The following is a 25,229-nucleotide window of genomic DNA, read 5'->3' on the forward strand; positions in this document are numbered from 1 at the left end:
CATACGAACTGTTGGTAGCTAACCGATAGCTGACCAATGGCTGACCAATAGCTGAACAATAGCTGACCGATAGCTAACCAATGGCTGACCAATAGCTGACTGATAGCTAACCAATGGCTGACCAATAGCTGACCAATGGCTGACTAATAACTGACCAATAGCTAACCGATAGCTAACCAATGGCTGACCAATAGCTGACCAATAAACAGGTGCCAGTATGACCAGTAAATAACTGTCATGCTGACACTTCGCTGCTACTGTCACGATGATTGCTTCTAATTCAATTGAATAATAAAACAGAGGTTCTTGTTCTTATTGGTGCGGGACTTGAAATAGCCGCATGAATATCAACTTACGGTATAGTTTTCTGGTCCATCTCAGACGCAGTTGATTGATATTTTTGTTATATCCTCAACATTCCGTAAAAGTTGGATGTTCTCGGAGGAAATGTACTTAGTTTTGGCATGTTGGAGTGAAATGCATTTATTTATGTAGCGTGATGGATATTAACTGCTGAGTTGTGTGAAGTGACATACTGGCTACGGAAATAGTTGTTTATTTCTTTATCTGGCTGTTGTTTTATTCTTTTTAGAGCATTTTCACATTTACGGAAAAAAGGCGCTATTGTGCTCGTCATGTCCGTCCGCCCGTCCGTTCGTAACTTCACGTTTTCGTCGATTTTAAGAATACTTTAAAACTTGTCGTGATTTAGATTATAGTTTTAGATTGGATGAATATTGGCATTTCCAAAAATATGTAACATGACTCAGGTCTTTTTAGCGCATTTTCTCATGTATGGAAAAAATGCACTATTGTGCTCGCCATGTTCGTCTGTCTGTCCGTCCGTCGGTGACTTCACGTTTTCGTCGACGGAAAAATGCGCTATCTGTCACTCACTGCAGCGACTACTGAGTTATATTTTTTCTTTCATTAAACTGTTATTTATTACTTGGCTGTGTTGACAGGAAGAGCTGACCGACTTGTCAGACGTGCGTCAATTGGTCAACAAACTGTACGCAGCCCTGCACGTTGACGAGCATCAAGTGGCCAGAGAACGCGACATTATGCAGGAAATTGAGGAAATAAGGACGCAACTTATTCCCCTAGAAAAGGTGATTACGAATATTTCGATAAATGCATTGTCATTTCCTGCAGCCATAAATTGATGTATAATGATTTCAGTTCTAATTTGCTTCAGATTTCAGAGATTGAGCGTAGGATTTCAGATCTAAAGACCAGTGCTTGGTTCCATGATGAAGGTTCAACTGAAGGTACCTATAAATATTTGCAATAAGTTCTTACAATGTAATTAAAACCAACGCAATCATTATTAATTTGACAAAATTGAATTTCTACCCTACTCTTTCCCACTCTATTTCAATAATCCTAACGCCATGCTTGGAGTTGCAACAACAATTCCACAAGCAGATTGCGTTAACAATAAGTTCTAAGCTCTACTTGTCATTAGATGGAAGCGTATATCATGTTTTGTAGAAAGTAGATCGCTTGTTTTATTCAAAGACACTCTTCGTGCTTTTTATCGCAATTTTTAATTTGCAATTTATCAAGACCAGCTTTTGAGTAATGTCACAGCGACGGTCTAAGCTGGTAGACGCAATATATTTCTTGATATTTAGATTAAACCAATACTCGTTATTTTTTCACAGCAACGGTCCAAGCTAGTAGCAACAATATATTTATTGATATTTAGTTAAAACCAAATCTCGTATTTTTTCACAGCAACTGTCCAAGCTAGTAGCCGCAATATAGTTATTGATTTTTAGTTTAAGCCAACACTCGGGTTTTTTCCTCAGCCACCGTCAAAGCTGCTAGCAAAAATATATTTATTCATCATAGTTAAAACCAAATCTCGTCTTTTCACAGCAACCGTCCAAGCTGGTAGACGCAATTATCTCTTGATATTCAGTTAAAACCAAAACTGTTTTTTTTTATTCACAGCAACGGTCGAAGCTAGTAGCGGCAGCGGAGCGTCGCGCCACGGTGCTCATGTACGCAGGCCTGGGCTACATGGCGCTGCAGTTTGGGTTCCTCGCTCGTCTCACTTGGTGGGAGTATTCCTGGGACATCATGGAGCCTGTGACGTATTTTGTGACGTACGGCACTGCTATGGCTTGCTACGCTTACTACGTTCTTACCAAACACGTACGTAGTGGGCCTTGAAGTAAAAATATGCGTGTAAAAATACGTATTTTGTGACGTACGGCACTGCCATGGCTTGCTACGCTTACTACGTTCTTACCAAACACGTACGTAGGGGGGCCTTGAAGTAAAAATATGCGTTTAAAAGTTACTTTTTAAAGACAACACTTCTAAAGAGGTCAGTGTCTCTGATGTTACACATGTACAATGAATTTCTTATCTTATTTATTTATATTAAAAGAAATTTTTGAACAATTTTTTTAATATAAGAAAAAATTTCTAATTATTTATTCTGTCAATTGATTCTAGCATTGTCTCCAATTTTATGCGAAATTTCAGATCGATTGGACAGGGAGAAGTGTGTTAAATATCGATTATAAGATTTGTAGCAGACAAACAAACAACAAGAAGTTAACTTAAAGAAAAGTGTTGTAACTAAAGGCGCCTGTGTCTTGTGCTTCTTGTCTTTTATCCCTTAAATTTGCAGTATACTGTACAGCTGCACTTACCTCAGTTACAAATGTATTTATATCTTAAAAAATATTATTTTTGCCTATTATAGGAACCAGTGTTAGATTGTTAATAAATTGTATTTCAATAATTCACTAGCTAATTCGTTTCTATTCCCCAAATAAGCTGAATTCCACAAGGACGATTTTCACCGAAGACTTTCTTTACTAAAGTATTTCATCTTTATGAAGGAGTCATTCTTAAATTTATTAAATTCGTCTTTGTTCTGACTTTTTTCGAATTAAATACAACATTTCGAGTTCATTTCTATTTATTCCAGTTGCAAACCAAATTATTTCTTATCTGTTACATGTTGAACCTCTTCAACTACATCGTCCCTCAATTTCACTTGTCCCAAGCTGGGCTCTGTAATGAATTTTTATTTCGTTCATGTGGGTTCCCAGTGGATCTCATCATCTCTGCCATAAATCTCTATTTCGTTCATGTTTATTTATTTTCACAGGACTTCCTGCTACCGGAGGTCCGCGACCGTCAGTTTTTGCTTGGGTTCCACCGCAAGGCGCGCAAGACAGGCATGGACGTGGATAACTACAACAGCCTCAAGAACCGCCTTCACGCCCTTGAGTCAGACCTGCGGCGTCTTAGGGACCCTTTGGCCCTCAACCTCCCGCCTCAGAGGCTTGCTAAAATAATCGCAGAGGATGCCGCCCAAAGTCCCTTGAAGTCGAGCACTTTCTCGGTGCTGCAGGATCAGCTCAAGAGTCTGCTCAAGATCAAGCACTGAAACATCTATTTCTTATGAAATTCTTTTAGAATTCGTTACGATCGCTGCAACCGTAAAAGGCTGGTGATGTACCTATTATTTTTTTTTTGTGGTCAACATAATGTGGTTATTCTTTTACGTTCTTGGCAATATCATCTTATCGGTTGCAATGTTGCTGTTCCGACCTGTGAGTTTTGATTGAGAGTATTGCAACATTGATCGCCCCCAAAGAACTTCCTTCAGTGCACAAATATCGCTTTGAACTCGTCTCAAATTTCTAACCTTGATAAATTTTGTTCCGGTTGATAATAACCGGTTGATAACTTTTAATGCTTAAAAGTGTAAACTGATTTCAAGTATTGTCAATCTTTTTTTTTTTTGGTGTTATTCCGTTGACAGAGAATTCAATGATATGCTTTAACGGCCACAAAGGAATAAAAAAGATGGTGTAAGAAATGTATCCGGAAATAAATCATCACATCGTGGTGCTGTGTTAGATATTTGCCTGCTATTTCTTGACTGTAGTTAGTGAGCGAAAATTTCAATTAAATAAATCATCATAAACGAGGTTACTTTGAAACCTGGCCTTAGTTTTGCATCGCTGGCGACACCAATCGAGTTGTTCTTTCCACTCTCAAATTGTTGATTATGACGATAGTTTTAAAAATACGATTTTTTGAGATTGTTAAACTGCAGCCGTGTATGATATTCACACGATGTTGGAGTCTCCTTTGCTTGCGGTACAAAATACTGGCAACTCTTGTTAGAAATAAACGATAAAGAAATGAAGTGGGAAAAAATTTTTAATTGTCATTGTCATATCTGTGTCGCTATAACAGCGAGAACAGGAGAATTTGTTTATACGTGTGCAAACCGTAAACTTTCAAAACTAATCTTTCATAGCAAAATTGATATTATGTTTCTAACTTTGAATATATTACAGATATTATTAAACCTGACCAGACATCGAATCGTTGCAACATGATGTACCCGAATTGGATTTTGTTCGCTTAAAAATCCAACATCATCTCTAGTATTGTACTTAATTTATATAATATGTCCCTCTAGCGACCTGGCATCACACCTAGTCTCTTGCTGCATCATCACATAATGTCCATCACTATCATTGTTATCACTGACCTGCACTCTTCTAACGAACATCACATCTATCATTGTACTGCATCATCGATCGTGATAATAACTGCTCTGCTCTCGCTTCTATTGAGTCATATTTCATGTTGATAGCTTCGGAAAAAAAATCGATCGTCAGTTCATTATCTTTTTGCCGACACTATCATGTTTTTTATTTCGCTCTATTCTAATACCTAGTATTTCTTATCAAGCACAAATACGTACCATGTTTTTTCCTGTATTTCTGTATCTACCTATACTTATCTTTCCTGTTTTCTTCAATCGCCAATTCATTCTTTAAAGACATAACGAACAAATGTTAATCAAATCGCGAATAAGACTGCATCAAAATGCATTTAGATCTTTTTCTAATTTTGTAGGACGTAGCTATAGAAGTTCCATATCGAGTTCCCTGCCAAAGCTTCCTCGAATGTAGTGCTAGAGTTGCGATTAAAAAATTTCCTTGTTGAAGTTGCGTAATCTGTACGACGCGCCGTGCTGTGCACGCGTTAATATCCAATGATATTTAGGAATCATGCTGCCAAGCTTATAGGTTAACTGCTAAGATACCCCTACATGTTAATTAGGATGTGTTTTATGCCCTAACGTGCTTTATTGAGTTCTTGTTTGTTCCACAGTTTATTAGTTTAGAATATTCATCCCAACTGGAAGTTCCGAATTTACGTGGAAGATAATACATTAGTATGAGTGATGATCTTCCAATCATTTGTTAAGTTCTCTTCTTAAGAGCGTCAAGGTTGAACTATAATCGCAATGCTCGCCGAATTATTAGCTAGAGACTACATGAATAAATTCATGCTCTAAACTAATTCTATATAGCATAATCCTAAGGCATTCTGATTCGTTTCTAGTTATAGATTTGGTTAATTTAATATTAATGGTGTTAATTGTGTTACAAGAAAAAAATATGTGACTTTAAACGAATATTTATTTGCGAGAAAATATGTAGTTATTCGAATTTATTTGTGATACGATGTTTCTTTGACATATTCGAAACCAAATCTGAATTATAAAGCGAAAAGATATTTTTCAACGCTTAGAAGAATGCATATTGATTTGAAACGTCATAACCGAAATAGTTTTCGGTGAGTCGTAAAGTTCAGATACAATAGATAAGTCTTGTTCGACATTACCCAGACTTAATCCAAGCTAACTGCCAAACTCCTCGACCTAGATGGGTAAATGGTCTCGTAATACACTACGAAATTAAAAAATTATGGTTAAAAAAATATATATATATTTACAATCTTTATTTCATCTATCGTGACGATTTTAATGACAAGACGTTTTCAGTAGACCAGCTCAGCCACTATTTGATAACGATAAGAGGAGTATCGGTGAAGGCTATTCTATTGCATGAAATGCATGGTTATGAATAAGCATGCCTTTGTAGTTCTGAGGATACCGTTGGCATAGTCTTTCGTACCGCTATACTCCCGCCCTCTATGACTGCCAACCATTAATCATGTCGAGCTAGAAATCGATTTTTGTTAAATATACTCGTGTATGTCGAATATTTAATGTGCGTCGAAATAAAGAGCTGACAGAACAAAAGCAAATTTCGACTCGAAATTTGCCGTAATAAAGTATCTTTTAAATATATGCTGATTTGCGTGAGGTTGAGGTATATTGTATGTTATTATCTAACTTTATACTGGTCAATAAAATAACGAATTACTTAATTCAACATAATCCTTTATAGATGTGTTCACTTAAAGGTGTGCAAATGAGCACTTGATAACTTTCATAACTTCCACCTTGCTTTGGAAGAATTTAAATTTTATAACAGTTGTGTGCCATCGCTGAAATGTTTTTCACGAAACCCTCCTTGTCACTTCGTCTCTTTGAGATGCTAACGCTGCTTCTTTCGAGCCAGCTTCAGTGGGCTGGACAATTGAGACCTTCCGCCCCTTGTGGGTGATGAATGATTGTTTGATTTAAGAAACTTTCAATAATTAAGACCTTCCACCTCGTTGGTGATGTTCATCTTGACTTTCTGTCCGAGATAGCTTAATTAATAGCTAAAGCGCTAGTAAAAATTTGGCCACAAAACTAAACTAACTTGTCGCGAAATTTTCGTTGCTCATTGTGGCATTGACAAGTTCCATATTAATTTATCTTCTGTTGCCTATTTCACCTCCTATCTATTATTAATGTACATGCAAATAGTAAATCGTAATTTCTGTCAAACTATTGTTAGGCGCCACCGTTCTCGTCGATTGATAATGTAACCAGAGATTTAGTATTAAGTAACATCGTTGTTGGCACGCTATGATTAAGCCTGTCTGTAATAAGTATTATCTATGATGAATATTAGCCATTTATGAATCACGCTTTTAAATAAAGCTTCTCTTCACCGATTCTCTTCCAAATCTTCGCTGCTGTACTTTTATCATTGCTTCTCATTGCTCCTAGATGCGAATCAAGATTCTTGGCTAGACTATTTTATTTCGTTGGTTTCCGGTTCAAATTCAAATTTCGGTTCAACTGCTTGAAGGTTTCGCTAAATAGAATTGATATTTTTATTTTTCCAATCATCACTTATTTGATCAGCTTGGTGATATTTAATCATTTATTCAGCTTTAGGGCCTGCCGACAAATGAGAATTTTGGAGTTGATTGTAGAAAAAATGCATCTTGATCTTTTGAGAAAATGAGAAAATGATAAAAATGGTCTTCAAAGAGTGCAGAAAATCACACCATCTTCCGTATTTCTGCTCGTTAGACCCTAAAAAATTGCTAAATTAATCATGGATGATAAATCAAACTCGTTATTTGTTCCCTGTATCTGTATTAGCTTGCGTAACTTTGCATTAGTATGAGAATATATATCTCATTAACGAAATTATAAGTAAATTTATCCAAGTCTGGCTATTTATCTCGCTGCGTGTAACTGAGTTGGTATAAAGCTGTCCCTTAAGGCTACTGTTTATCGGTCTTGCACTCTGTCTCTTGCATTCGATTTCAGGTTTACATAGCCATATGCTCAAATGTTTGTCGTTATTAAGTAAATAAGGCGCTTGCGATGAATGCATCATGATAAACTAACCGATTCTATGTTCTGGATTACCCATAAAATATATTAAGCGAGAGATCAAACGCAATGCTGTTACCTTAATCCTCCAATTATGTATTTTGCAACAGACGTATGAGTATGTCAAATGAGGAAAAATACGATTAAAGCATACCGATTCAAGAAGAAATTCATTTAAAGCTTTCGAATATGGCGCTTTTTCAGGTGACTTTCATGATTCGAGGAACCCCCAGCTTAGTGTTATCGGCTTCTCTCAGTCTCATTAGCTTATGTCTCGTAAAATTAAATTAAATTATGCAGGATTAGTAAAAACAACTTATATACACGAGTCTTATGTCATTTCAACTATTTGTTTACAAAAGCCTCAATTTTCTACCCGGCTTTAAACTTCACTACGTTAAGAAAAATAATTATTGACATCGGAGTGTTCCTAATCTAACAAAACTACAATGATGTGTATATTTGAATGGAAACATTCGTGCGTAAATAATTAATGTGTTTTGTAACATTGGACATTTATGAAAGCTTGATCAGAGCGCCGTTAAGTTTTCTAATGGAAATAGTTATCATACTGGGTGATTTATATATTGTGCATTTCATGCGAGGATCTTGCATGTAAATTGTTCAATAGTTGTACGATGTCTTGTAGCATCAGCTTGATATGAAACCTGTAAAAACAACTCGTGAAAATATAGCAGCTACGTAGACTCTTCCCGAGAACACTTTGATTGCGCTTTCAACGCCCCATCCTGTAAAACATTAAAGCCCATTTACCTTTTATGCTTCCAATAGTCCTAATGTCAGTAGCAGCGCGTGCGAAATAATTTAGCTTAGAAATAAACAACGGCTCGGGGGACGTTGAAAATTAAGTTGCGAACTGAACCTGTTAACAGACAATTATCCTGCAGTCTTCGACCATCGTCTGTTGCTTATTTATTCATAGTTATCTTCTATCTTATTCTCATTGTCATGTGACCGTCCTTTGCACTAACTGTGCTGCCAGGCTATTTCTCTTTCACTTGATAGATTCTTGCTTCAAATGTTTTATTCTATTCTTGTATGGTAGACTGGTTCGACTATGGTTGAATTATACAAGGTTGACCCACGAGAATTTCCGTCTTTCAGTTCAGCTTTCTTGTTACGTCACTGAGATCGAGAAACGTAAACAAACCCGTCATTCCCATGACGGATTGGTTGACTGGTTTGATCGCATTTATGCGATTGGTTAATGCCCGTGACGTCACTGAGATCAGTGACGTCACAGACGAGCAACGAACTACATCCGCAAAAATGAGCTTCTATGCTTGAAACTTTTGAGAAAATAATAAAATGATAAAAATGGTCATTAAAATTCCGGAAACGGATCATACCGTTTCCTGGGAATGAACCTTCAACCATGGGTTCGACTATCCACTTATTGTCTTGAAAAGCTAGAGTTTGACGCTGTGTTTTCTTGTTATTCAGTATGCATGAAAACGCTTCCTGTTCCACGAATTATTTGAAATTTTAACTAGAATCATATCTATCATCTTTCGGAACTACGAGAAATTCACTAACATGTTCATATAAGAAAAAATGTAATTTTGTTCCATCTCCAGGTATCGTCTTGAATAAAAAAAACATAGCAATAGTCAATCTTCTAATCTTCATAATATTTACTTTGCTTCGTCCTTTTTTTTATGACTGAAGATACTTTTGCAAAAATAGTAAATACATTTTTTGCCCAGACAATATTTTTTGTCAGATAATAGATTGTTATTTGTTGTGCGTTCCATTGTTCGGATATTGTACGTGAACCGCATAATTTTGAACAAAATTTAAGACGCTTCGGCTTTTATTGCGGCAGCTCTCTTTTTATTCGCGGAAATTTTTTGTTTCCTCTTTTCTCCTTGTAGATAAGAGTATTTAGGGCACCCAGAAAATGCATTTTAAATTGATATTTTGATGTCATTTTGTCAACGCTTCTTGAAAAGAATAGGATACATTTTTGTAATAGGAAGTTGAACTTCTAGAGCCGGATGATACATTTCATCCTTACTGTACATATTGACGATAATCTGTTGCTTCGAATTTTTCCAATAAGTTTGATACATAGCATGTAACTTTGTTGACGTTTTCTATGAATTCGTTTAGCTTAGCCAAATTCTAAAGTTAAGACTGTTAACGAACTGCCAACCCTGTATAGGCGAATGACCTTGAAACAACGTTGATTAAAAATTGATTTGATTGAAACAATTTTCAACAAATTAAAAACAATCAACGTTATTTTAACGTCATGTGCTTGGTGGGAATAATTTACTATTTGCTCGAATTATTCGCTTTAATCACCTAATAGTAAATCTTTACATAAGCTTCTTCACAATTTAATTATTTTCTAATTTTTGACTGGCTTGTTATACACTAATTTCGGGATTATATCGCCCAGCCTTGATATTAGTCATTCATTATTAGGCTATTCACCAACTATCTGCATTCATTTTTTTAAAGTGAAGAGTTGATAATAATTTTGTTATTCCTGTTCGGTTACTCGGAGTGGCTTCATTTTCGTGAACGAAGACTGTCAACGAATTAGATAACTTCTGCATTCTTTCACATTTACTTGGGTTACAAATTTAATCATATTTATCGTAGCGAGGTTGACGATACAATATTAGTTTACAAATTTAGTCATAGATTTGAGTTTATATTCATAGTACTTTTGCGGTTTTTGAGTATCGTTGTACCATTACAAAAAAGAACTCAAAGCTAAAGAAAATGTTTTCTATTTATTTATGTTTATGTTTCTAAAGAAATCTAAGCAAGGAGTATCAGCATAACAGTACTCAATCAAAACTTAATAATTATTTTTCATCTGAACTGCTCTACAAGTTGCGCCCATAACTGCTAAGAATTCTTACTAATTTCATTCTCTTTTAAGTTGCCATCAATTTACTGGTGTGATTTTCCTCCAGTCGTCCATATTGACGTAACCGGGCAAAAAAGGAGCATCTAATTTTTACACGGCGATGTGAATTCCTAGATAATGAAACAAGTTTATCGTAATAGGTGATTTTTACGTGACTACATTTTATTTGAGTTCGTTGTGTGTCATAATCTTCTTCGACGATTCCTGTTGGTAAAATTTCTTGTACGTTAAGTTTCAGTTGCTGCTAATGATTGTCCTACTGTTAATTCTTGCATTCGTGGTCCTTACCTTGATTAGATTAGGTTTGATTATATCATCCTTGACGAATAAATAAGATTAGATTTTACACTCCTAAATATTTTAAGGAATTTTAACTTTCGTGCTTGATAGCCATCGAAGTGAATGATTGTTTTGCGACAGAATTGAAGATTGAATAGAATGTGTTTTTAGACTCGGAGTTTAATAGATTCTAAGCTATATTTCCCGCATAAAACATTGTTTGCAGGTATGGTGGAGTCCAAGCAAAGTAATTATCCAGATGTAGTAATCTTTTTGAAATGAGTCACAGAAGCAACTGCAGCGTTACTAACTTGCACTGCATCTGCTTGCGAAAACGCGTTCATTGAATATGCCATAATTGTTTTCTTCTATTCTACTTCAAATAAGGCAGGCCTAAAAAGTTGCTATTATTCGAACCAGATAAAATTGAAGTCATTTAATTTACTGATTTTGCATCTCCCTTGAGCCTTTGTTGCCGGCTTGTTCGACCAGCTGCTGTGACGTTAAATCTTGGTTTCATCTGTTGAGCTTTAAATACAACAATGCAAACTGAATGAAATAGAAATTGGTGCATTGGGATGTTAATATAACTCACTGTGACAGTGATATTGTGCAACCCTGCTTATAAAAGCATACACAAGTTAAAATTTAAGCCACTTGTTGGCTGCATGCAACCTATGTTAAGAGTATTCTGAAAGAAAAGCTACACCATTACAAATATTTTTTTCGTTTTCAACCTACTATCTATGGACCTGTTTTGTATCGTATATGCCAGATTTGGACTGGACAGCCGCCGCCCGTCCGATGTGAATTGCTTTGGTATGTTGATTTACATACGTCAACGCACGCTGTAAGCTAAGCATTCAGTTCACCATCGAGTATTCATAGACTAAGTTATTTATATTCGCATATATTTCTTCTGCGGTTGTTGATTCTGATGGTAATTTGATTGGTTTGTTAATTATCACATTTATTAATGGTAAATAAAGCCTCGATTGTTACCAAAATTCTTTAATTATTTGTACCCAGAACTGCAAATGTGATCAAATGCGTCTAAACGCGAATGACCAGACATGTATGAGAATACATTCTTCCTGCGAAGGACAAATAAAATCCATTAAACTAGTTAATAACTTTATTTCCATTTATAACTTCAAACTGACTAATCAGGCACATTGCAATAAAATGAAAAGTAAAGCAGTATAAAATTTCCGCAGCATGAACAACAAAACCTTAGCAAATAACACTAGTCGGAACTACAGGAAAACTTGACACTTGAATTTAAATCCGGGTAACACGTGCCTGAATATGGCCATTGTTTTTCTAAAAAAAATAAAGATTTCAGTCCAAAACAAAATTATTAACAAAAAATATTTTGGACAGCACACAATTGAATAACACTCGAGTGTCTTCTCCAGAACCGAAGTGAATATTTTTAGAAAATGAAAGGGTGAAAGGCATTTAGAGAAAGAAAATCCATTCCTAATTAAATTATTATTGTATTTTCACAGAACGTTTCCATTAAAAGTAACCTATATTCCAGTTTTCCAGTTTTGTCCACTTTTGAAAAGTTGTCCAGTTTCGATATTCCAGTTTTTTCTAGGATAGCTTTTTCTTCTTCAAAGACTTTCTTTTGAGCAGTGGCGTTCCTCTCCGTACGTTTGGCGTAGCAGGTTCAGAAATTGAGGATTGACAATTCCTCAGACGCGGAATGAATCCACTTTGCGTTTCTTCAGGCTGACCACTCGGGGTTAGTATTGAAGGCGACGAAGAAAATAGCGCGCGTTTACGCGTTTTTTGCGGAGGTGCTGAAACTTTTGCAGCTCCTGGTTGTTTTGCTCCAATTTTTGGAATATTCGACCGTTGGAGGGCGCTCATTGTTCCATCGTTTACGGAGTCCATATTCAAGGGCTCTTTTTCGCGCGCCGTAGCGGCGGAGTTTCGGGGGAAATCCGCATCATTTTCATGGCTGCTGCTGCTGTCACTGACCACTAAAGGACGACGATCATCCATGGCTCCGGCACTCTCGATTTTGGAGAAGAAACTCGATTTTCTTGTAGGCCAAGATTGACTGCTGTCAATTCTTGTAGATTGCAAATGAGGATTTTCAGGCGGATTAAATTCTCGGTTTCGTCTTGACTGGGAAGGGCCACGGTTACGGCTGTGCTTCCTCGTGCGTGGCTTGGCCGCTATGGTAGAAAAAATGTACACTTACAAAAAATGTTCAAAGTTTAGGGAAATCGATTCACTTTATTGACAATAATTTACTAAAATTGTTGATCAAACTGCGCGGATAGCTAGAATAGTTTATTAGCTATGTGAAATAAAAAAACACTTGAAACAAGAGTTAGAATAAAAAACACAGAAAGTTATTATGGTCTAAGTACTGTAGCCGTATAAGTGTATTTTTTGACCTTACATAACAGTTAAAAGTTGAATAAGAAAACACCAACTTATTACACTCTGTCACTTGGTGTTAATGCAGGTAAAGAAGCACAGCTAACTAAGGAGAGGACTTATTAGCTCAAGAGTTCCTGCTAATCGCGATTGATTTTCCAAGGCAGTGGTTGCCAAACTGAGGCTAAATCAACTCCTGTAGCAAATTGAAAATAATTTAACAATTTTTATCTTTCTTCCGCGCAAATTTAAAAATTTTCGCGGATCAAGGAGGTAAAATCAAAACATAAATATTTATATGTAATAACGTTAACGATTGTCATAAGAAGTTAATTACGACATGTTAAATTCGTTAACAAGATGTTAAGTCATGATACCATCACCATAATGCCGCTGAGGCAGTGATATCGTAGCGAGCCAGTGATGGTAGTAGAACTACCAGTAGCAACAAGTGTCCGGAAAAACTGACCTATCACCCCCCTCTTCCCTAGTCGCCACTACCAGGATGGGCAATTACAACAACAACTGAGGCAAAAAGTTTGATTTACTCACGTTCAAGCCTGGCACGTTCGTCGGGCTCAATGTCGTAATCTTCAATGTTGTTGATGATGATTTTCCTGTAGCGCTCCTTGACGCTGTGCCACGACCGGTGACGCAGGCCCCTCTCCTCACTCACCATGTGCATCCACATGTTCTTCGCCCCAACCTGTCGTAAGCACAAGTTGCTCAAGATGTTGTAAACGAAAGTTCTTCAAGACGTCGTAAACAAAAGTTGCTCAATGTGTCAAAAGCAAAAGTTGTTCATGATGTCGTAAACAAAAGTTGTTCAAGACGTCGTAAACAAAAATTTTTCAAGACGTCGTAAACAAAAATTGTTCAAGACGTCGTAAACAAAAATTGTTCAAGACGTCGTAAACAAAAGTTGTTCAAGACGTCGTAAACAAAAATTGTTCAAGACGTCGTAAACAAAAGTCGTTCAAGACGTCGTAAACAAAAGTTGTTCAAGACGTCGTAAACAAAAATTGTTCAAGACGTCGTAAACAAAAGTCGTTCAAGACGTCGTAAACAAAAGTTGTTCAAGACGTTGTTAACACAAGTTGTTCAAGATGTCGTGAGCAAAAGTTGTTCAAGATGTCATAAGCAGAAGTTGTTAAAAATGTCATAAGCAAAAGTTGTTCATGATGTCATAAGCAGAAGTTGTTAAAAATGTCATAAGCAAAAGTTGTTCATGATGTCGTAAACAAAAGTTGTTCAAGATGTCATAAGCAAAAGTTGTTCAAGATGTTGTAAGCAAAAGTTGTTCAATATGTCGTAAGCAAAAGTTGTTCAAGATGTCTATTTTTTACTTAAACGAATTACTTTAATGATTTATAATAACCTACGGAAGAAGATTTAAAATATAAGTGATAACCTAATAAGCGGCTAAATACGAAGCACAAGAAAAATTTTTAATTAGATTCTCCATAAGAAGAAAAATGAACCTTTCTTTGAATGCGCATATTAGTGAATGAGAAATCCATCCCTCTTCATGTCGTCTCGTTCCAATGAAGAAATTGAAGATGAGCAAATTATTTAAGCGGAAATACGTACCTCTCTGTGTCGTCCTGTTTCAAGAATAAACTTAAGGATTAGCATATCCTCTTGTTTGGTGAATTTTCTCCATCTTTTTCGCCTCTTGACTCGCGGCACTGAGGAGATGGATGCTGAAGAACCGCTCTCACTTGACGGCTTCCAGGTTGAAGCTAGAAGAAAAAATTAAGGTTATTCTTTGATTCAATTAATACTAGAATTGTCTTCAACCTGTAAGAATAGATGAATTGGTACAAACAAATAAACTTAATTTCTCAAGTGAATAAACCGCTAACTCGACAAATTTTCCAGGCTATAGCAAATGAAGCTTAACGAAAACATATTCCAAGGCCTTCTAAACTAAATGCTAATTTTTTCATAAGTATTCAGTGCATTATCAAAGAGAAATATAATTTATTTATACACGCAATTAAAAACGAGCTAAATGTCTCGTCGAATCAGGGAAAACTTTAATTTACTTTTGTCTATTTCATGAATTAATAACATTAGTAAAATGAACAGAGTTTTAAATAAAACAATTAAAATATTTCGCACGTGAATTAATTCACCAACCAGAAGTTGTATCAGCAACAACACTGAGTTTGACGGAAGAATCGGTTTGGCTCAATTCTTCAAGTGAGGAATCAGAATCGTCCGCAGCCCTTGAAGTGCTGGGAATTGCATGACTTGCCGGTAGAAATTGCGGGACAGCTTGGGTGGTAGCGCTGCATGAAGGAAATTCATCGACTGTGCTGGTGGCTGATGAAGATCCAGAACCGAGATGATTATTAGAACACTCGTTAGTCCAGCTCCTGCAAATTTTCTTCGTGAATGATACAGCGGGAGATGAAGAGCTTGAACTTGTTTCAGCAGGCGTTTCACAAAATGACACAGATGGAATTCCCACCCGATATGGGGAGACTGCACCTAAAATGTTTGAATTAGAACTTCTGGAATTTGGTTGATCTAAATCTCCCTGTGCGTTGTGTTCTGAAGACAAAATTGATGGCGAGGAGAGCGAAACATTCTGACTTTCAGTATTTATAGGATAACTAGGAGTCTCTGATGAATTACGATTCTCTGACTGAACTATTTCAGAAATTATATTAGAATGAGGATTCTGAGCATCAGAGAGGTCGTTATCTCCGACATCTGGAGAATAAGAAGACGTACGAGTGGCTTCCGGTTCACCTGAATCAACAGGATTCTTGCCATGATCTTCACTTGAAACGTCACTGTTTTTGTTATGCTCTTCGTTGTGCATTACAATTGATGAATTTAAAGCATCTGTGTTACGGGTTGAAGCTTCCGCGTCATTACTTTTTGGGCTCTCAAGTGGGTGGAGGTCTTCTTCACCGATATTTCGATCCGCAAATTCATGCGGTAATTGCTCGGAAAACTGCGAGTCAGGGTACGGTGTGCACTGTAGCGAAGGTGGACAAATAATACTAGATTCCTGGCTCTCAGCAGCAGGTGGTCTGCGAGAAGGAATTTCATCGAAAAGTTCTTCAGCATGTTTCTCAACAAATTCGTCCCAAGACTCGTTTCCCATACTTTCGCTATCAGTGCCGATTTCGTCTTCCTCTTCTTCTTGCACTGCATTCATATAGCCACCTGCTAATTCTACTGAAGGGATTATAGCATTATGTATGGGCGCGGGCTCTTCAACAATGGGAACGCGGTCTACTATCTGCACTGAGGTCGTGTGGTCTCGCTGAAAATTTTCACAGGGCCATTCAATTTGAGTATTAGTTGAAGCGTCGATCATAGCAAGGCATTCCCTATTGGTAAACGCAGGCCTTTCGGCACAATTAATACAAGAAACTGCTCCCTGAGATCTTTTGAGGTTAGAAATATCATTTTTTGGAGAACATGCAGCAGAATAATCAACAGACGCAACCGTTACAGAATTGGCTGTAGAAGAATCAGCGGTAGCAGGATCAGCGGAAGCAGGATCAGCCGTAGCAGAAGCATCCGCGACAGAATGGGTTAAAGGAGAAGCAGCATTCAAATAATAAGGCATAGCACGAGCCGCGATAGTCGACGCTGATTCAAGTGGCAACTCTGATTCCTGGACATCAGAATAAGGCATTTTGCGTGACGGAACTTCAGGAAAGAGTTCTGCAGCATTTTCCTCACTACATTCCTCATGAAAAGATTCGTTTACAATATAGTCACTACAGTTGCTGAGATCTTCTTCTTGCACTGCAAATGATTCGTTGTCCGGTGATGCAGACGGTGCCCTCAGCGGCGGAGGCGAAGGAGTATCAGAAAATTCCCGCAAGGGATTAGCTGGTAATTCAGCTGAATTAGCCGTGACAGACTCAGACGGACCACAATCAGTCGTGACATAATCATTCGAAGCAGCTGAAATAGTTTCACATGCTGAATGGGTTTCCTTATCCGCACTACTGCACACTTTGCTATCAACTGCTCTAGTAGCAGAAGTAATTAGTTCTTCAGTACGAGAATGACCTGATTCTGGATGGTGAATGAGCATGGATTCTGAATCATTCAAATCGCTGGAAGAAGAAGACATAAATGTGCAATCCAGCTCAGGAGGAATTTCTTGGGAATTTACATTTTGCGATGCATCTACAATCAAATGACGATTAGGGTCAATTGTCCCTTGTTCGTAAGTGTCATTACATGGACCATCTTTCGTGGAGGAATTGAAGTCGTGGGTCTCAGATTCAATACCTTCAGAACTTGGAATTTGTTCTAAAAGGGAAGGTCTGGGATTTAACCTTTCCGGGCTTGTATTCAAACCTTGTGACCTTTCAGTCTCGATAGTTATGCTTCTATCCCGAGTGGATGATACTGATTTTTGCAGGGAAGGACTGGGATTTAGCCTTTCCGGGCTCGTATTCAAAACAGGTGACGTTTCAGTCTCGGCAGTTATGCTTCTATCCCGAGTGAATGATACTGGTTCTTGCAAAGATTCCGACATAAGGGAAGACGAGGGGATTGCGTTCGTTGAGATCGGCACATCGGGAGCAGAGTTCGAGCCACTAGCTCGAGCTTCAGACGAACAAGGCTCTTCAGAAACTGACGGAGCTATCGAGTGAGAGAGCATTGCTCGCTTTGAAGGAGATTCATCAGTTTGGCTCTTGAGAGATATAGAAGCAGGTGAGCCGGCATTGCAAACGGAAGACGGGATTTTAGGACGCACGGAAACTTCATCTCTTTGGGCGGTATTTGGGTTTGCGTTTTGGTCAGCTACAGATTTCAGTTGCAAAAAACGTTGCTTAACGCCAGAAAACCTGTAAAGTTAAACAAGAAATCACTACAAAGTTTTTTGTTATTACACTTTCTGATGAACATTAATAATAACTGTTCTCAGAACACGCAGTCTGTAAAGTTACCATTTCTAGAATTTCATGTCCTAGATGAGACGTTCTGGAAATTGTAATGTGAATCTCATTGTTCATGAATGGTGTTCTATTTTAATTTTCGCGAACGTTCTATCTAGTGTGTGAAGTCCATGACACAAGAAAAAAAAACAAGCAACAGCATCGTGCATCAGCTGGCCCAAATGAGGGAGGAAGCGCGATTATTAGAGGCGGCGATCCATCGTGGCCTGGGACTGCTACGTCCGAAACAAATACAAAGGATACCAAGAATCAGTGAAGAATTTTTTGATGTGCATTCATACTTAAGCTGTCCACCAAGCACTTGGCCTTAAACAAGTTTTATACAAAACTGGAACATGGTCGAGTTCCTTAGCGATATTATAGGATGAAAATTAAATATTTATCATCATCAAATCAAAGAAGCAAAAATTCAAGTTCAACATCTTTTATGCACACAGGAATACACAAAACATAATAATAGACTTTCATGAATTAAAAATACCAGAAACTTTGTTAGTGAATGCCCATATAAGCTAAAAAAAACCTTTGCATGCAACCAAGTGGTATATAAATCTCATGTCGATTAAATATATGTTACTCAACTAAATATGTGTATTAATCAATGTTGAACGTTACTCTTGATGAACGTCAAATTACTTACTACCATATCCACATCCTAACTCGTTCAATAAATGGAATCTAAATTAAAAATACGCGAATCACCTGGAAGCAAGCTTGATCTTGTCATCCCATGTGATCTTCATGTTCTCCAAGTAAACGGGTATGATTTTCTTCTTGAAATGTTCCTTCAGGCTGTGCCACGTTCTTCTTCCTCTGCATACCTGGAGCACGAGACCAACATTAGAGACCTTGAAGTGCATACACTATCCTTAGTATCTTTAGAAGTATCATTATCCGTTTTCTATTAAGACATGAAATTTTGTGGACCATTCTTTGCTTTTAAATTTTTAGCTGTCGAGGCCAACATTAGCAACCTTCAAGTGCATACACTCTCCTTAGTATCTTTAGTAGTATCACTATCCGTTTTCTATATTAAGATATGAAATTATGTGGACCATTCTTTGCTTTTAAATTTTTAGTTAATTTGCGATTTAAGCAAATAAGTGACATCAATTCTTTAGTTTCTGTTTCCGACGTAGCAGTTCCAGGCCATGCCTTATTTTAAGCTCTACCACCCCGTATACATAGATGCTGCTGCGAGTTTATTTGAATAACGTATTGAGGCTATTTAAAGAATTTTAATTATCATTGTATCTGCGTATGGAAAAATAGATCCACAATACATAACAGCAGTGCAAATGCAAACAAAAATAATTGAGTTTTATTCATAAACATTTCTTAGAATTCAAAATACAAACCTTCGCAGCAGCCATATTCTCCCACATCTTGCGACCATGCACCGCCTCAGCAAGATCGTTGTGCAGAATAAACTTGACGATATTCTCGCGGTCTTCATTAGAATAGTCGCGACGCTTGCTAGGAACAAAAATGATGCCTTCATATTAAAGAATATGGAGAGGTGATTATGAAGGAAAACTAATATGAAATTAAAGCAACTCTCAAGGCAATCACCATTTTTTACAAGGGAACCAGTATTGTCGATGCAGATCAGTTATATGGATGGATTAGAGAACTTCATTTATTTTGACTACTAACTATTTTTTATATTAAACAACATCGCTCCATATTGCATGATAGTGATGATACCGAAAATTTCAATTTCGATATTTTTGACACATTTTACCTTGTTTGAGACACAAAAACACTTAAGCCAATCAATTTCTCACTTGATATGTTTCATAATTGATTTCAGTCCAAGTTGAGTTATTTTTTAGATTTAAAATTCAAATTAAATAAGATTAGAGAATTTGTGTATGAAAAAATGATAAAAATTGGATGCATTTTTATAAACGTGAAGCTTGCTCAAATTAACACTTGAAATCGGATAATCAAAAAAATCCTCCAGTTAAAAATTTGAAATTGGTTAATTTCCTCTTTAACTGTGCTCTGCTAAACGAAATTGTCTCACCTGAATACTACTTTTACTTGCTTTGAGTTATTCACAGAGCTGCTCTCGTCATCAGAAGATGAGGAGGACGAGGACGACCGATCAGGTCGTGGTGGTGGTGGTGGAATGCAACTGAAAATAATTATTTAACATTAATTTGGATGAATATAAGCATGCTGGATTTGGAAAAAAAATAACAGATAAAAGAATAGAATAGAAAACTTGCCATTTGACTGTCCGGAAAATGGATAACAGAATTTCAACATAATAATAAAGCTCTCATAATAGTTTGAATGTAAGATTATTTTTATTTTATTATTTATTTTAAGATCCCTTTTCTCATATATTCAAAAGTGAGTGATTGTTCAAATTTTTAAGCCATTTTCTGCCAAGAAGTACAATGAATTGAATAATTTAGTTATGTTATTATTTATAATAGCAGCAGAAAAAAGAGTCAACTTGGTGTGGTAATTGTGTGATGATTAATCACTTTAGATATTAACTCCGATTTATCCCACACACAACTTCCCTAGCAGTCACGGACAAATTTCAATTCTCTAGTCAGTTGAATGCATACCATTGCAACAAAAGATTCGAGTTACACTTTTTACATCAGATGAACTCTATAGATTGGACTCCAGCTATCTATCTCAACCAGATTTTTTGAACTTTGAGATTGTTTGAGTTATTTTCACAGTTCCAGATTTTTGTTTAACCGTATATTATATTTACATGTATCATGTACTTATTTCCACTAAAATTGCAGAATTTAATGCTTCCTAAAACTTGGAATGGATGTTTTCACATTCAAAACGTTGCTACTAAATTAAAATTACTACCTAGAACCTGCATTTTGATCAACTGACATTTGAAAAAATTTTCAACCCTGAAAATTTGAATCAATGGATTCTCTGACCATTATACATCCGTGTTTATACAAGCTTATTCTGCCATCTAAACTAATAAATCAATGGACTATTGATTAAAGGCAGTGGTGTAATTTGCCTAATTTGGCAGGAGCCTTTCTTATATGCAAGTTTGATTGAAGACCAGAACATGTTTTTTTTAACCATCTTCTTATTTGGTTTATCAACAAGTAAAACAAAATTTATTGCTGGAGCCAGCAAGAAATTTTGTTCAACTCATTGACAAAAGGAATAAGAAGATTATCAATAAAAAGCATGCTCTGATATTAAATCAAATTTGCATATATATATATACATATATAAAGTCATAAATCCACTTTACCGGACTTTAATTATTTTTTTTTTTTTCTAAATTGCAAAAAATATATAGAAAAAAACTTGACCTGGCTGGACCTAACCTCAGTAAAACGGTCTCTAGCAACCTAAAGAAGGGTTTTAGACACACCTAACCCTAACTCTAACCCTAACCTAACGAGGTTGGCTTTTTTTGGTGTCTGGTAATGTAGTTCATTTATTTTCGTGTCCGATATTTAAGTAAAAACTAATTGCAGAGTTAATTACCAGACTTGATTTTGTCCGGTTTTGTACCCCCTGTCCGCTAATGTTACCAATTTTGTCCGGTAATTGTTCGAAATTCTTATATATATATATACTTGAATATATATAAATACCTACATGACAATTTATTTCACTTACCATTGAATAGGAATTACTTCCTCCCATGTCATCTCCCCTAGCATCACTCGCAGCATTTTCTGTGCATCATATGGAGGGCCTTGATCAATTCTGGAAATCATAGAATTCAAACTGAATTTTTATCATTTTTCAACAATCAACAATCAAGTTGTACAAGAAAGCAATTCAAGAAGTCCTGAACATTCAAGAAGTCCTGAACATTCAAGAAGTCCTGAACATTCAAGAAGTCCTGAACATTCAAGAAGTCCTGAACATTCAAGAAGTCCCAAACATTCAAGAAGTCCCAAACATTCAAAAAGTCCTGAACAATCAAGAAGTCCTGAACATTCATGAAGTTCTAAACATTCAAAAAGTCCTGAACATTCAAGAACTCTTGATTCCTGAATCAATCGCAACACAATCATCCACATAATTGGAGCAAAAAGTTGGTCTTTGGCTGAACATATTTCAAAGCTTACATGTCACATGGCTGCAACTCAAGCCACTAACCATTTATTTATTTATTGAAAAAAGTTGTTACCTTGATGGCTCAAGGAAAAGCTCCATATTTTTTTAAATTTATATATTTACTAGCCTGTAATCCTTTAGATTCAAAAAGTCATCAATCGCAACACAGTCCTCTATATAACGGGAGGAAAAGGTTGGTCTTTGGCTGATGGTAATTCTGTCTGGGATACCAAGATGAATGGTGTGAGGACCATAAGGTGAAGGCATCATTACACCACCATGTCCCTGGAACAAGATTCAAGCAAGAGCAGTTAAAAATTATACATGGTGATAATTTAGGTTTAGTTATTATCAACTTGAATAATCACAACATAAAAGAGCCTTAGTCAGTAATTATATGAATGTTTCAACAGTTACATTGTTTAACTATTATTTAATAGAAATCACAATAAAACCTGATGAGTCATTGAGTGATATCCAAATTATAGCTTGATTAGCTTCATTTGGCATATTTTCAGCATGGCATGGGTATTAATTCTTTCAATGAGGCATTGTTAAAATATGTTCATTAGGAAAGCACATATGGTTGGGTGACTAAATTGGAATATGGTTTGCTCATTAATGCTTTGGAATGGCTGTGTATTAACCGATTCTTTCTACCCCAAGTAATGTACATGTGAGACACTGCTTTCTATTTACTTATGACAGCAGAATAAAGTTAGCCTTTCAGTCATACAGATCCTATGCCCTTTCTCCAATATGATACAATTATTAAGACAATCCAAGATATTTCATGGATTCCTCTGCCCTAACAAAATTTAGAGTCACCCCAGCTTCTGGTAATCCAAATTAGAAGCTGCCGTGTCTGTAAATTTTCACTGGTTGGTAAGAACTTTCAAGCTAGGTATCTGGTCAATTTCAACAGCCTCAACTGTTTTCAACTGTCTGAACTGTTCAACTTCTAAATATTCACAATATTTTCAGACACTTTGAGACCTCATTTGTCTGTACCTAATGGAACAAATTCAATAACCAGTAAGATGATTACAAATAATCATCATAACTTGTAGAATTTTTGCAATTTCAAGATATATTCAAAACAAACATATAACAGGAGAGAAAAAATTGCATGAGCTATGAAAGTGTAACTTACCTCAATGAGGGCCTTGATTCTAGGCTTTTCTGGGCAGTCGTACATTGAGAATGCGAAGGGTTCCCCGTAAGTGCCAGTAAATACAGGCAGGAACTGAGGTTCGTTCTCACCCATTATATGAGTTTTTGTCTAACCTATCTGTGAGTAAAATTTATATATTTTATAATAATGAGTGGTTACCTGAAAGTATAAATACACATGAGGACAACTTATTGGATTTTTCATTATAGACAAAAATGGTTCAAATATCATGGAATGATGACCGGAAGTACTAAACGCTAGACATCAAAAATGTCCATTGCCAGTTTCATCTCAATTTACAAGTTCTTAATCAAAACACATTAACAAACATACGGTACGGTACTTTTCAACACTTATAATAAAAATATATTGTAGTTTAAAGCTAGCACGTGTGGCTAGGTATATCAAGCAATCAATCAGCATTCATTTTCATTTGTCTTTTTATTTAAAGTTTATACCTATTAAACATTCAGTCATAACATAATCAACTCCCTGTTAATTTCCAATAGTCACCATGTTTAATGAGAACTAATGATCTTTGTAGTTTCAGTACAGAAATTTCAGTCATCCAGTGTATAGATTCCAGTATTTAGGTAATGTGTTATTTAGAATGAATATTGAATGATTATAATAAGTCAAATTTCATAAGTTGTACATAAAAATTAGCCAATTTCATAATATTATAGGTTATAATAAAATATTGTAATAAATTATATATTGTAATATACCGTCAACCGGGGCTACTCGGGACGATTTCAAACGTTTTTCATTCATAACTTCTTACCATGAAACATTTCATAAACAAGTTTAGGCTCATTTCAAAGCTCTTTGCAAGGGCTATTGCATGGCTTCTCCAAAAAAATTCCATATGCTATTTGTAAGGTGCCAGAAGTAAAAAAAGAGTGTCCCAAGTAGCCCTGTCGAACAGGGCTACTCAGGACACTTGGAATAAATCTTAATTTTAAAACATTTGAAACATGCAGATTGCAGAGTGTACTCATCCATTACTAACAGTACTCTGAAGTCCTCCTCTTTCATTGTAGATGATGTAGAGGTAGAATGAATGAGATTTTCTGTGATTTTTACTTGTTTTTTCTTTATTGATATGATATTACCATATACATTAATTACCGTATTATTGATGCGATATTACCGTATCCATGAACAGGCCATTGAGAATTTCAACTACCTTGTCCACTGCAAGCTTCATATCAAGCAAGCCTTATAGCATTTTTTCTGTATCTGTAAGCTTACAGGACGGCTTGTAATTTCACACTATTTTAATTGGGTTAAGTGAATTTACAATAAAAAAAGATTGTGAAAAACATACCTGAAGCAGAAAGGAATGTTTTAGTGACAACCATCATATGTTTAGGAGAAATAAATCATAGTTTAGGTCAATTACTTTTCATTCTATGATGCCTGGTGCACAATTCTATATATGACATTCTATGCACAATTTTGTGATGACCGACGATGCACTAATATTTTGATAAGTGAATTTTTTTTTGCTGATCAAGGTAAATGTAATCAATATTCTTTGTTTTTAATCAATTTTTTTCTTAACTGGAGCCTTTGCTAACTGAGGTCCTACTGTAAATGTGTTTTTGAGGGGTGTCCTAAATAGCCCCAGGGGGGGGGGTGTCCTGAGTAGCCCTGCCATGCAGAAATGGCTGCCATTTTTTTTATTGAGGTATGTAAATTCTGCAAATAAAGTTTTCATGCTGAAACTTGTCTGCCACTTTTCTCTAAGCAAAATTTTTTAATACGGCAAATATTTTTTTTACTACAGACCTTAGCAGCAGTAACTTTTCAAGATATAGTTTTTCACCATTTCTTCAGGAATTTTTTAAAGCTAGTAAATGTAGTATTTTT

The 25,229-nt window shown here is 36.1% G+C and overlaps 2 protein-coding genes across 2 annotated transcripts in view; one reads left to right on the forward strand and one right to left on the reverse strand.

Annotated features, from left to right (window-relative positions):
• Nucleotides 1–5,456, forward strand: part of LOC108676438 (calcium uniporter protein, mitochondrial-like) — a 104,837-nt gene extending 99,381 nt beyond the window's left edge. The window contains exons 4-7 of the mRNA XM_018164509.2: nucleotides 382–386; nucleotides 966–1,112; nucleotides 1,960–2,163; nucleotides 3,134–5,456. Of these exons, the coding sequence (XP_018019998.1) occupies nucleotides 382–386; nucleotides 966–1,112; nucleotides 1,960–2,163; nucleotides 3,134–3,415 (638 nt within the window). The 3' untranslated portion in view covers nucleotides 3,416–5,456. The remainder of the gene's footprint in view (nucleotides 1–381; nucleotides 387–965; nucleotides 1,113–1,959; nucleotides 2,164–3,133) is intronic.
• Nucleotides 5,457–11,880: 6,424 nt separating this feature from the next.
• LOC108676446 lies at nucleotides 11,881–23,513 on the reverse strand. Its single transcript, XM_018164517.2, has 10 exons — nucleotides 23,334–23,513; nucleotides 22,308–22,465; nucleotides 21,734–21,823; nucleotides 20,133–20,243; nucleotides 19,462–19,579; nucleotides 18,806–18,924; nucleotides 15,303–17,992; nucleotides 14,751–14,902; nucleotides 13,713–13,866; nucleotides 11,881–12,952 (listed from the first exon to the last, which is right to left on the reverse strand). Exons 1-10 carry the CDS (start codon nucleotides 23,445–23,447, stop codon nucleotides 12,363–12,365), a joined length of 4,296 nt encoding a protein of 1,431 aa, XP_018020006.1. The 5' UTR covers nucleotides 23,448–23,513; the 3' UTR covers nucleotides 11,881–12,362.
• Nucleotides 23,514–25,229: the final 1,716 nt, after the last annotated feature.

This window comes from Hyalella azteca, unplaced genomic scaffold (genome assembly GCF_000764305.2).
Source record: "Hyalella azteca isolate HAZT.00-mixed unplaced genomic scaffold, Hazt_2.0.2 contig9217, whole genome shotgun sequence".
Taxonomy (NCBI): Eukaryota; Metazoa; Arthropoda; class Malacostraca; order Amphipoda; family Hyalellidae; genus Hyalella; species Hyalella azteca.

Excerpts from the sequence above, each read along its gene's own strand:
- LOC108676446 (XM_018164517.2), bottom strand. The coding sequence starts at position 23,447 with ATGGGTGAGAACGAACCTCAGTTCCTGCCTGTATTTACTGGCACTTAC. Across the intron at positions 17,993-18,805 it reads AAGATCAAGCTTGCTTCCAG|GTTTTCTGGCGTTAAGCAAC; the intron begins GTGATTCGCGTA and ends TTAACTTTACAG. Across the intron at positions 12,953-13,712 it reads CGAACGTGCCAGGCTTGAAC|CGGCCAAGCCACGCACGAGG; the intron begins GTGAGTAAATCA and ends TTTCTACCATAG.